The sequence below is a fragment of the Cydia amplana genome, chromosome Z (genome assembly GCF_948474715.1).
Source record: "Cydia amplana chromosome Z, ilCydAmpl1.1, whole genome shotgun sequence".
NCBI classification, from domain to species: domain Eukaryota; kingdom Metazoa; phylum Arthropoda; class Insecta; order Lepidoptera; family Tortricidae; genus Cydia; species Cydia amplana.
In genome coordinates this window covers 11,947,365-11,959,868 of record NC_086096.1, presented here as the reverse complement: position 1 = coordinate 11,959,868, position 12,504 = coordinate 11,947,365, and the positions used below count along the sequence as shown (strand labels likewise).

General features: G+C 38.6%; 2 protein-coding genes across 3 annotated transcripts in view; one reads left to right on the top strand and one right to left on the bottom strand.

The window, feature by feature from the left end:
- Positions 1-12,504, top strand: part of LOC134661351 (frequenin-2) — a 190,313-nt gene that overhangs the window by 120,383 nt on the left and 57,426 nt on the right. The window lies entirely within an intron of this gene.
- LOC134660980 (keratin, type I cytoskeletal 10-like) lies at positions 2,212-4,949 on the bottom strand. The gene is made up of 2 exons (XM_063516868.1): positions 4,604-4,949; positions 2,212-3,477 (listed from the first exon to the last, which is right to left on the bottom strand). The coding sequence occupies exons 1-2, from the start codon at positions 4,616-4,618 to the stop codon at positions 2,554-2,556; spliced, it is 939 nt and encodes a 312-aa protein (XP_063372938.1). The 5' UTR covers positions 4,619-4,949; the 3' UTR covers positions 2,212-2,553.

The following is a 12,504-nucleotide window of genomic DNA, read 5'->3' as shown; positions in this document are numbered from 1 at the left end:
TTCATATAAATAATTTGAAAAAAAAAATAAAAATAAAAATTTCTATTTTATTTTTTTCGGAATAAATGACAAGAATTTTCTTATTTTAATATATACACAAAAAATAAAAATTTCATGAAATAGCCCTACTATTCCTCGTTATTAAAAGTATACACATGGCATATTTATTTCTAAAAAATGTGAAGAAAAAAAAAATGTAGACCTACTTTCGACCACAAGCTCACCGAACAGTATAACAACGATGTGTGTTACAACTATTAGAATTACGGCGTTTGATGATGATGAGATACCTTTTAGCATAATGAGTCCTTAGAAGCCTTAGATCATTTTAGGCAGGAGAGCCACCTTGATTTTTGGTACGGTCGGGATGAAAAAAGGTTTGGGTGATTTGTCCCATACAATCATAAATTTATGCAAGCACCTGTTTAGGTTTCTGCAATAAGTTTGGTGACATTCTTGAGTAAATCAAAAGGAAGAAATCATTTAGGTGATTAAATCTTCAAAATACAAAATAATGTAAATATGTATTGACTAACATTTACATTATTTTCTTCCGTATAGCTACGTCCCTTTAATTGGATTAGGTTGTGCACCGAGCATAAGCAATGTTAAAGAGTGTAAACAAATATATAGGTAGTAAAAACTTTAAAATACGAAATAATGTAATTATTAGTCCAATTCCCTTTTTTTCTTTTAATTTTCTCGATAATAACACCAAACTTAATGCAGGAACCTAAACAGGCGCTTTCATAAATTTATTATTGTATGGAACAAATCACACCCCACCCTTTCATCCATACCACACCAAAAATCAAATTGGCTCTCCTTCCTAAAATGATCTAAGGGTTCTAAGGACTCATTATGCTAAAAGGTCTCTCATCATCATCAAACGCCGTAATTCTAATAGCTGTAACACACATCGTTGTATATTGTTCGGTGAGCTTGTGGTCGAAAGGTAGGTCTACATTTTAAATTTTTTTCTTCACATTTTTTAGAAATAAATATGCCATGTGTATACTTTTTATAACGAGGAATAGTAGGGCTATTTCATGTAATTTTTATTTTTTGTGTATATATTAAAATAAGAAAAAAATTGGCATTTAATCGGGTATAAATAAAATAGCAAATTTTTATTTTTTTCAAATTATTTATATGAAACCTTAAAACATAAATATCAGAAATGAATTTAGCATCCTTGACTTACACAAAAATGATACCAAACTTGACCAAATAGCAAAACTTTATTTTTTACAAATTTCGGGGGGCACCCTCCTTGAAGTAAAAATTTTGCATCAAAAATTCCATTGGCTCCCCTTCCTAAATCAATCTGTGTGTCAAAAGGAGCAACTCTGTAAAAGGAAATTCCATCATCATCATTTGCCGTAAATCGCACTTTTTTGTCGTGTGCGCCAGGGACTATATTGAAATGTATTCCCGTTTATGCACTCGTGCGCAGATTTTACTCGTTAATAAGTTTAAACAACCATTTCGAAAGTTTAAAAATGCTCTATTTATGCTAATCTATTTTTGCGACGAACTATAACTGCAGTTAGAAGTCTAAATTATATGAATAAATAATAAATAGCAGCAGGGTGGCAGTTTATAAGCAAGTAACTAGGTAAAATGTAAAAAATATATTTAATATCATGTACAAAATTGACGATTCTCGCGGCGTTGTAGTGGGCCGTGCTGTCGGTCTTATTTATTTACTAGACTCTGGTTCTTACTGTGTCGAAACATCCGTATTCGAATGTAATATCGGAGCCCATAAAAATATTAATGAATCGTTTATGTGAAGATGCGTACAGATTATATAAGTTTACCGACGTCTACTAAATTATAACGAAAGTGTAATTACACACATGATCCATTAAGGGGACTATTACCGAGAGATGAGAGCGCGGGCGCCGTGCCGTTTCGGTCGCTGACGGACGACCGCGCCGCCTTGCCTGTCGAGAACAAGAAACACATCGCCTCGTTACACTCACTTGCGCAACTCCCTATTAACTTAACCACTGCGATTGTTCACAATTAATATATAATGTTCAGACTAATCATACCGGTCGAGTACGAGAAAGGAATCCAGCGCGCCATCGGTGCTGCTCCATTCTGGCCAGAGCAACCTTTCACGACCACTTTCGGCAATGACGCAATTACTGTTCAAACCACTATTTATACCCCATTTTAGGTATCGAAAAATGAAACCAGATATTGCATCGACATTTTTTAATATAAAAATAAAAATACTATATTTATCATACAAAACGTAACATTAACACTGTGCACTAATAACAAGTTGACAATGAGATACGATGAAATAGTTATACGTCTCGTTGCTACTGATCTCACATACGAACACGAGAAGACTATGTACAAAGCGTTCGGCAGCCAGATAGCGGTGGCAGGCTCAGTTCATCACTTGTAGATGTAATTCGAATCACCATTGCTTGTAAACTACGAGTATTATTAGCACTGTACCCAAATATGTACATAATTTAAATAAATAGGATGTTTTGAACTGGCTACCACTCGTTTTTTATATTTATTCTATATTTAATGAAGGGGGCCAGCTACATGACCAGGAGGACCATATTGAGAGCTGGTAGCACCACCCTGACCACTGTGACCGCCGTGACCACCGTCGGATCCACTGTCGTCACCACCGGTGGCGCCAAAGTCCGCGCTGATGTCAGCCCCACCATGGGCGCTGCCGCCGCCGATGCCGGCGTCGCCGCCGGAGATAGCGATGCCGCCCAAGTCACCTCCGCTGACGCCACCGCCGAGACCACCGCCAATAGCACCGCCGCCGATAGATCCACCGCCGATGGCACCAGATTCCTTCTGGGTTTGATATTTGATGAAGTAAACCTCGGGTTTGGAAGGCTGAGTCGGGGCCGCGGTGGGGATGATGATGTCGGGTTGTTCTTCGGGTTTCTTAACCAAAACGTAAACCAGGGTCTTCTCTTCGTTCTGAGGCTGCACGGGAATAATGGGAGCGGTGGGGGTTGGGGGAGTCGGGGCTTTGATGAAAATGATTTTGTAGTGTTTCTGAGGAGGAGCCACCGGAGAAATCCTGGGAGCGTGGTGCTCCACGGGTTCTGGAGGAGGAACATGGACGTAGATGTGCTTTTGAACCAAAGGAGCACCGGAGTAGCCGCCGGCGTAGCCACCACCGAAACCGGAGTCACCGCCGAATGATCCACCGCCGATGCTGCCGCCACCGAGTGAGTGTCCTCCAGACGAGTGACCGCCGCCGAACGAAAGACCCCCAGAGTGACCGCCGCCGAACGACAGACCTCCAGAATGGCCACCTAGAGATATTCCACCGGTATGTCCTCCCAGAGAGATCCCTCCGCTGGAGTGTCCACCGAGGGAAGGAGCTCCATAACTGCCGGACGGTGCGCGGGCGGGGGCCGAGTAGCTATAGCCGACCGGGGGCTCGGGCCGGCCGTAGGCCAATGCCACGCAGGCGAGTACCTGTAACAAGGCACAAGATCATAAACATTACGAACGGTTTGGCAAGTTGCGTAATCTAGGTCACATTTTTCACAAATTGCATAATAAAGGTAAAAGTATGAACGTTTTTTGACATTGTATCAGATTAAGTCGAGGCTATCGGGAGCTATACTTGAACGACACGTGATACTTATAAGCGCCGGTGACCCGATGACGTAAGGATCAGCTTATATTTAAGGTTTTAATTAGCTTATGTTATAATATAAGGGCCCTGATAAATAATATCGACCACTCTAGAACAATATAAATCAGCACCCCTACTAATCCTACTATGCAGATACAAACCAACACTACAAATAAACTACCAAAGAATAAACAGATTCCTTGCGTTTTCTTTTACGTGACCTAGGGTTCCAATTGGTTGACTGTACGTATTTAGAACATACACGTAATATAGTAGCAGGGCATTAAACAGTCGCAAAGCATTTTATGTACTTACAGTTAAAATAACGTTTCATAATTATAATTACACGGTTTAAGAAAAAATTTGGAACTGTTACCAAAAGCAAAACTTTATTACCTACCGATCGCGTTACTAGCGCGAAGAGATGGCACCCGCCAACAATAATATTAAGGAGCATTTTTCGCGGCTCGATCTAAGTAGATCTACTCGACAACCGAATTTATGACTTGAAATTTCTAAAAAGCCGGAACTACCTTTGTTATTCATAAAAAGACGCACTTTAGATCGTTTTACGTTGAAAAGTATTTAAGAGTTTTGTGATTATAGAGTGAACACTTTAAAACATTAAAATTAGGAGATTTACTATTTTCCTGCTGCTAAAATCGCGTTTGTTTAGGCCTTTTAGGGCTTTAAAATAATTAAATAATATTTTAAGTACTCATTTAAATATTTATAAAGCAGGTAATTAGGATTCGATTCCAGTTTTATTTTAATTGTATTATAACCGTAAGTTATAACCTATAGGTAGGTACTTAACTACATTTTCCTTCTACCAGTTAATCTGAAAATTAATTAAGTTTACTTATTGGCGTGTTAATATTGTTAAATCGCATGTGCGAAAATTAAAATTGATAATTTACTCCAGGGTCTTAATTTGTGAAATGATTTTGCAAATTAACTTACCACAAAAGCGCGCATATTGTGCTTGGTAAATTGATGGACTGTAAGGCCCTTAGCTGTGACCGGCCAAATGGAACACTGCACTTGTGAGATGTTCCCGTTACGGTGATCTCGAGCTAACTGATGACATTCGGCATGCCGACCCGCTCTTAAATACCAAGGTGCTCATCTGTCAGAATACTCCATCCCTCCGAACATTTCACTCTGTAACGTGCAACTATCGTCATTATTTAACAAGTATACGGTCCTTTCTTTTCGACGAGGTCTACGGCTTGCGCGGTGCGCATTCCGCACGCCGCCTTAGACCCACACGCTCGCTCACACACATGCCTCTGATAGCGACACCATGAACGACTCGTCGGATTCAAGCAGTTCAAGTTGTTATATCATTTGCTCAAGGGCGACAAATACTACAAGTAATAACTCAGCGCACCCGTGCTCGTGGGGTCGCGTGCCCAGGTGCTCTTAATCCAACCCCTCCATTGAACAGCGTCGCAAATCAGACAATTTTAAAGAGCTGAGAAATGCTCGTTTAATGGACTATGAATGCGACGTACAAATCGAATCAGCTTCGTAATAAATTTAACGCAATATCTGATATTCGACTTGTATAACAAGCGACTGTCATTTATTTGAAGCTTTAATATTACTATATACACCCACGTGTTACAAGTAGTTTTGTTTTTCGATATTTATCTACCTAGGTATATCATGAAGACCAAACACATTCGCGACAAAAATAAAAATTTGAATCACTCGTATATTACTGAATTGATAAGCACGAATGTATTTTGTATACCTACCTATACAAAGCATTTTACAAATTGTCATCGATTTGGGTGAACCATCCGCAGTCTCATTATGAGAAACTTTTCCGGTTGGGAAAAGGGAGTCGTGGAGATCGATGAAACGATAATCTGAGTCCTATAAGCGCCTAAATATTAAAGTATTTAACTAAAATGTATGGTATCTATTTACTTAAGTATAATTTAAAACAGTGATGTCCTATGAAGAGAAAAGGAATAAAGGGTGACTCACGTTAGACCGGACCGACCGATCACGTGATGCTTTCCATAGAAAACGAAGCGCCGGAAGCTCCGGCCCGGACACAGCCCGGCACCGTTTTAAGACTTACTGACATCGCCAATATTTCACGTTTAAAATACTTTCTTATATGATAATACAACTTTTCAACAAAACATAGTTACAAGATGAATGTTTTCATGCATGACGGTATCGCCGAAGCGTGTGTACGCGAGCGTATGCAAAGCGTACTTCTAAAATAACTCGCAAACTGAAGAGATGCTCCGCCCTCTTCTTATTCCCAACGGAGCTCGCCCTTGTACCTTGGTAATACAAACTTATCCTTTGTGTGCAAGCCAGCTCTATCCGTAGGTCGGTAAATTTAAAATGTAGGCGTGAAGGATCGATTCCTCATACAAATTTTGAATTTTGTGCCTTGTTTATTGACGAAGTAAAGAGTATAAATAATAAAAAAATTGTGACTTGAATATGGTCGCAGTCGCTGTGAGAGGCTTTCCTCTCGACTTAGGGTCGGTTGCACCATACCACCTGTCACCGTTAAAGCGTTCGCTAAATTTTATTGTATGCGAATTTCATAGTTCTCTGCCGAGTTATGTTGATCAGTCTGTCAAATGTGGTTGGTGCAACTGACCCATACTGTTAAAAAAGGCCCAGGTAAACACTAAAAAGTAAAAATATCGATGTCGGTATATCTCTATTGCTGACCGTACCAAAATCGTGAGGCCTTATTCGGTGCGAACTATAAGTTTTGTACTTTGTAAGTTACTTTTAACATTACATTTATAGCTAAACTCAAAATCTTCTGGACTACTTTTGTTTCGTTATTATACTTAAGTTAAATTATTATTCGGGAAAATATATAAACGAGTTGCATCCCCAGACGCCAAATGCAATTACTGACATAAAATTCAGGTTAAGGCTGCACGCCGGTACGAGTAGCACGGAAAGCTTTAGTTGCATTAGATCGTTACCCTCGCGGCATCCTTTAAATTATATTTCCTCCGTGAATAAGACGACCGTATTGTAAAAAGAACTTAAAGTATCGAGTAGAATTGTAATAATACATACCTACTCCTTTCAGTTATTTTTATTAGATTTACTAACAATTTGCGAAATAGATGCCTGAGGCATGGGACGGATTTCATATTGAAAAACCATTTATAATTAGGAGTTTATTGTACGAGATTACAGCTTAGTACCTACATAATTGAAGGGGTTATCTAATGTCACTTACTATGTTAACCTTGGTGAGGCATTGTACACGTTGTCCTAATGAACTTCCACATACATAATATCATACGCATACAGACATATTGTGCACAAATAGACAGTAAAACGATTTCCATTCTAAGGCATACGCGCACGTGCCATGTGCCAGTAGTTATACTGTGGCTTAGCATAAGTTATACAGGTTGTTTAGATTCGCGATTTTGGGGTTGGTCCCATAGTAAAAGTTGCTCAGTGTGACCTATATATTCACCCCGCGTAAATTATTGCATGTGACTAAATAAAGAATCTGTATTGTGGCATGATACTTATAGTATAGCGAAGCATAAGTGTCGAATAAGTTAGGAATCTAAACAAATTAATGTACTACCAAAGGTATGTCACCGAGTCGCTGTCGTAGAAATGGTTACATTGTGACCTGGTGCCTTGAACTATACGGAGTTCGGTCCGACTTTAACCTTAGGCACTACGACCATCAACGACGCGCGATATAAGTAATATGTACATACTTAAAACGTCCTAACAGAGAAGGCAGAAGGTGCATAATTAGGTATATTTTCTTGTAACGACAACTCACACTCTCTTCCACTACTGGGTAAATAAGAGCTGAAGAAGTTCGTTTCTTTGAATATTCACTACTGAAAACCCACATACTTAATATGTGTTAAGTAAGTAGGTATTTTGTTTATGTATCCTATCCCCTTCAAACAATTTCTTTAATTTAAACTGAATGTGCCCGTAATGCTATGCTCATCAGCTACGTTTCGTTCATAAGTCTTATCAGATTAAGCCATTAGGTACCTACTTGTTCCTGAGGCAGTGCTAAATCAAATTGTTCGTGTCAAAAGGTTCCTACTTTTCTTTACTGCCGCACTGGAAAACGTACCTTATGGTAATCTGAAGTGATTTAGATACGTAACTGAATTAATAAGATAATTTTCCCTCGCAAGCTTCTCGTTATCGCCTGGAGGTCGTCGTTACCCAATCAAGATATATACGATTTAGAAGCGGGGAACCTTGATGTGACCTTTCCTAAACATTCACTGTTTAAATAAAAATACTCTTAAAATATGGAATTCACGCTTCCCGAATTATAACTGTTTAAAGCTTCCATATCCACTGTTCATTTACATGTAAGTATAAATGTGAGACTGAGAAACACTAAATATGTAAGTCTTATTGTACATCGAGGCATAGATTAGGGTTTAGAGGTTTCATGTGGAAACTGTGAACAATATTGTCATTTTCACAGAATTCGCTTGAATCTTGTAGTTACTCGATTAGACAAAGGTTCAGACGTTAAACAGAATGTCATACGTATATCATTACCGTAATAACGCCTAGGTATTAGTACCTATTACGATAACATTTACCAATTTCATTTACCAAACAGCTCTGAATCGTTAATATTAATCCGCATCAATCATTCTTTTCTTCGGCGCTTAATCTTTTCCAGGTTTAAAATAGATGTTTTTTTTAATACGCAGGAAACGAGAACTGTCGATAATAATATTGCATTCTAAACTTTTTATTATCGTGGTAAGATGGAATATTGTATGTTGTGTTTGTACAGGTAACAGAGTATTTTTTTTTTATAAAATGTAAGGAATCTAGTGGTACTTTAAGGTCAGTACAAGTTATTGTGATAATTCATACATTTGCCACTAAACGCAAGTAACAAGTAGCAAATATATGGATTCGCAGTAAACAGTAATCAAGGCCCCAATGTGAAGGGCAGCCACATCTCCTATGCCACACTTACCCGTATAGACCTTACCATTATAATTATTTCTTACCATTAAAATAGATTTTGATACTCGTAATTTGAGGTCTTGTAACTTTTTATCGTTTCCATATATTTTTAAGTGTATAATTTATTGTGATAAATTGCTCAGTTTCTGTCTCGTTAACTGGATTTTGTTATAAAATTAAACATGTGTCATCATCCCTATTACATTACAGCATTCTTGATTAATAACCCTGCTTGGGATTTCGGGCTTTGTCCAGATTCAAATGAAGCTAACAGTTGGTAAATAATTATTTAAGACACATTATAAACTTGCTACGGAACGAAGAGTGAATGAAAAGTGACAGCTGCAATGAAATGCACAGTGCAGCGTGAGGTGTGAGGTTCTCGGGGTACACCTACCACCGGCATTCAAAGCGTTGCACCACCAACTTCATAATTATCTCACTGAAGGCCGATTGACTGACACTCGAATTACAAAAACTAAAGCTGATTGCAATTCAGTCAATTGGTGTAAGTAGGTAATATCGCTTCAACAAATCGATGTCAAACTACCAATTGAAATCTTTCTTCGGCCCTGTTCACTGACCTATTCGTATTATGTACCTATGGTTAAGTAAACCAAGGCTACGTTGTATTTAACAGTACCTACCTAGGTTTATATTGTAAAGGTATATAATAAAATATGGTTTAAGTACTATTTTTGCAAGGATAACGCAGCTGTTTAATAGTGCTAACGATTCAATACTTATAGCATTACATTATTTTATTTTGTACTTATACATATTACAGTTTTATTCCATTGCCTGTTTTAATGATATTTAAAAATTAAATTATTAAATTGATTCAGCTAGAATAGGTCTCAGGTTACAAAAAAAAGTAGGTATTACCCGGAAAAACACAATTAAATTATACTAAAAAGGCTTAGATCCTAAATGATCGTTCAGTGTTAAAAATAATCGAAGAAACCTCAGGCAAATCGCAGCAAGGGTGAGGTTCACAGACCTTGGAACCTAGCCTTTAGGGCTCATTTAGACGGTGCGAGAACTCGCATGCGAGTTTAATTACATTTCGTCATTTGATCGGTCGGCTGAATTGATGTAACCTCAATGGTCCGCAATTTAACTAAAATCGTATACGAGTTCGCGCGCCGTCTAAATGTGCCTTAAGGCATCATACAGCTATAGGCAATGCAGCCGGGTAGGAGCGATCCGATGTTCCTCGTCGGCAAGGCGTGTAGCCAATGACCTGACTCAAGTTCGGAAACTGCCTGCAATCGGGCACGAGCGTTGGGGTTGGGGCTATTCTCTGCAAGTGATTTGTGGGTAAGTAGTCTTTATTTTTACCATTTACATACTTAGCAGTATACGGATATGATGATTGGTAGTGTTCCGAAAAGCCTAACAAAATATGCTATCTTTGTTCTAATAATGGAACATTGTACAATAGTATTTAATATTTGCTCATGACCATTAGTTGTGTAATGTCATATATTAGTTACATAGTTATTACCAGTAAATTGGGAGCTTAGATTATAGACTGCCAATCAAATACGCAGCAACAATAGCACCCGCAAATTAATTCATGCACGGAATATACTCGTAGTTGACCTTTCACGTGCTTAACGCTTGCAGTCAGTTTACACTGTATTGTAGAGCTATGTCCTACTATTCTAAAGCTATTTCTGCTTTTTACTATCTCACGCACATTAGCTTTTGAAGAATTATTTAAGCCTACCCGTAGGGAGTTTACTCCCCGCTTGCCAGAAGATATACTTGGCAGAGCACCAGAGCACCTTTGCCATAGGCACGTTTGTATTATTTAATGACACACATATGGCATCGCGTAGTCTATAGATTTTTTTGTAAGGGGCAGTGGGAAATGATTACACGTAGATTATAATAGGTCGCTAGCCATGGATAGGAATTTTCGTAGGATTACATTAACACATAACTCACATAGCCGCTAGGGCGCCGCCATTGTCATGCACACAACCATAATACAGAGCGATCAACTAGGAAGATCTCTGATCTACGTCCGCTTGTAAGTTGTAAGTACGAGTTCTGCCAAGCGAATGTGTAGGTCCGTGCCCCAGATTCGTAAGTGTTGAACAGATGAGACGTGATGCCGTGACATGAAAGGTGAGCATCAGCACTAAGTAGGTGCTCACATAATCAGGCACTCGGGGGTACACACCTATTTTACTCATGTTACTTATGGTTTTCTAAAAATTATACCTATTTATGCGTCTATCAAAAAAATCCTCTAATGAAACCTGATGAATTTGTGGATGGATGCCTATATTATTAGTTTTCACTAAGCACATGGGAGGAAGAAACAGGAACAATAAATCCCATTAGTCCGCGTCTGAAACCAGTGCAATTATTTTGATTATCTTTTGTGAATGACATTCTGTTGTTGACATTTTTAAACTATGAACTAATAGCAGGTTATGATCTTATGATACAAATGTGCTACGTTGATCATTACGTCCGAGGCGATATTGTTCCGATATTTGTAATGACCAAAGCACACGTGTTTCATACGACATTTTTCAACACACTTGCGAGGAAAAATACGAATCTTAGGTATATACTAATCAAATGTTAATTGTTATAACAGTTAGTAAAAGTACAATTAAAAAGAAGTGTCATCATACAATACCGCACTAGTTCGATAATTATAAAATTACCGCATAAGTTCGATAAGTATAATGAAAAAGGCACGCGAGTTTAGTATCTAGGACTATGAGCCTAAAAGCGGTCCAATAAGTTCCAGAGCAAGTGTGTTGAAAAACAAATATTTAAACAACTAAAATAAAACATTTAAGGTACAGGTTTTAACTTCTAGTAGTTCGTTGTTTATATTATGTATGTTGCTCAGTTGCCAGAGCCATAAAACGTGCAATAAAATGTTTTCAGGCTTGTTTAGGGACATGCCCTGAAAGTAGGTACGTGTCTTTCTGCATTATTAATTTTGTGTTTCGCTTGCTTGCACAATTTTATGTTTATAAGTGGATACCGTGGATGAACATTTACACACTAAATAAGTAATGCATGTTATAAAAGTAGCAAACAACTTTGTATTTAATGATTTAAGTACTTATTTTTTCTTCAATCTATTAGCTTAGCGGTAATGCTCCGCTCTGACTTAGACCCAAGGGAGGCTGACTCGGAGGTCCCGAATCAGGGGCTGTCGATGACCTTCAATTTATTTCTTTAAATTGTGTCTGGTTTATATAGCTTATCATACTGATAATAATGCTCTAACAAAGTTAGTACTTACTCATATTACATATTTATACGTACTTGGATAAAATTGTCTTTATTATTATATTATTATTACAACAACAATACCACCAAAAGCCTCGAAGGATGTGTATGGCATAAGCATGAAGTTATTAAGACTAGCCCCAATCCCGCTTGCGTTTGCTATGGCACAACTCTTCAACCGCTGCATAGAGGAGGGCATTATGCCCCCTCTGCTCAAGACTAGCAAAGTTGCTCCGATTTTCAAAGGCAAAGGTAAGAGAGAAAATATGGATGGATACCGGCCTATTTCTATCATCCCAGCGGTATCGAAGGTTCTTGAGAGTGGCCTGAGTAGACGCCTCTCCAACTTCCTGGTCGCTACGAACGCGCTATCTGAACGGCAGTATGCGTACCGTACAGGGCATTCGACGACTTCTCTAACTCGGGAACTAATCCGCCGTACCATGGCTGCCAGGGAAGGTCAACAGCAGGTCGCAATCTTGTGCTGTGACCTGTCCAAGGCCTTTGATGTCGCTGACCATGCTGTGATAGCGGCAAAGCTGCAGCATTACGGCATTCAAGGCTCAACACTGTCCCTATTTACTAGCCTACTCAGAAATAGATCCCAAATTGTA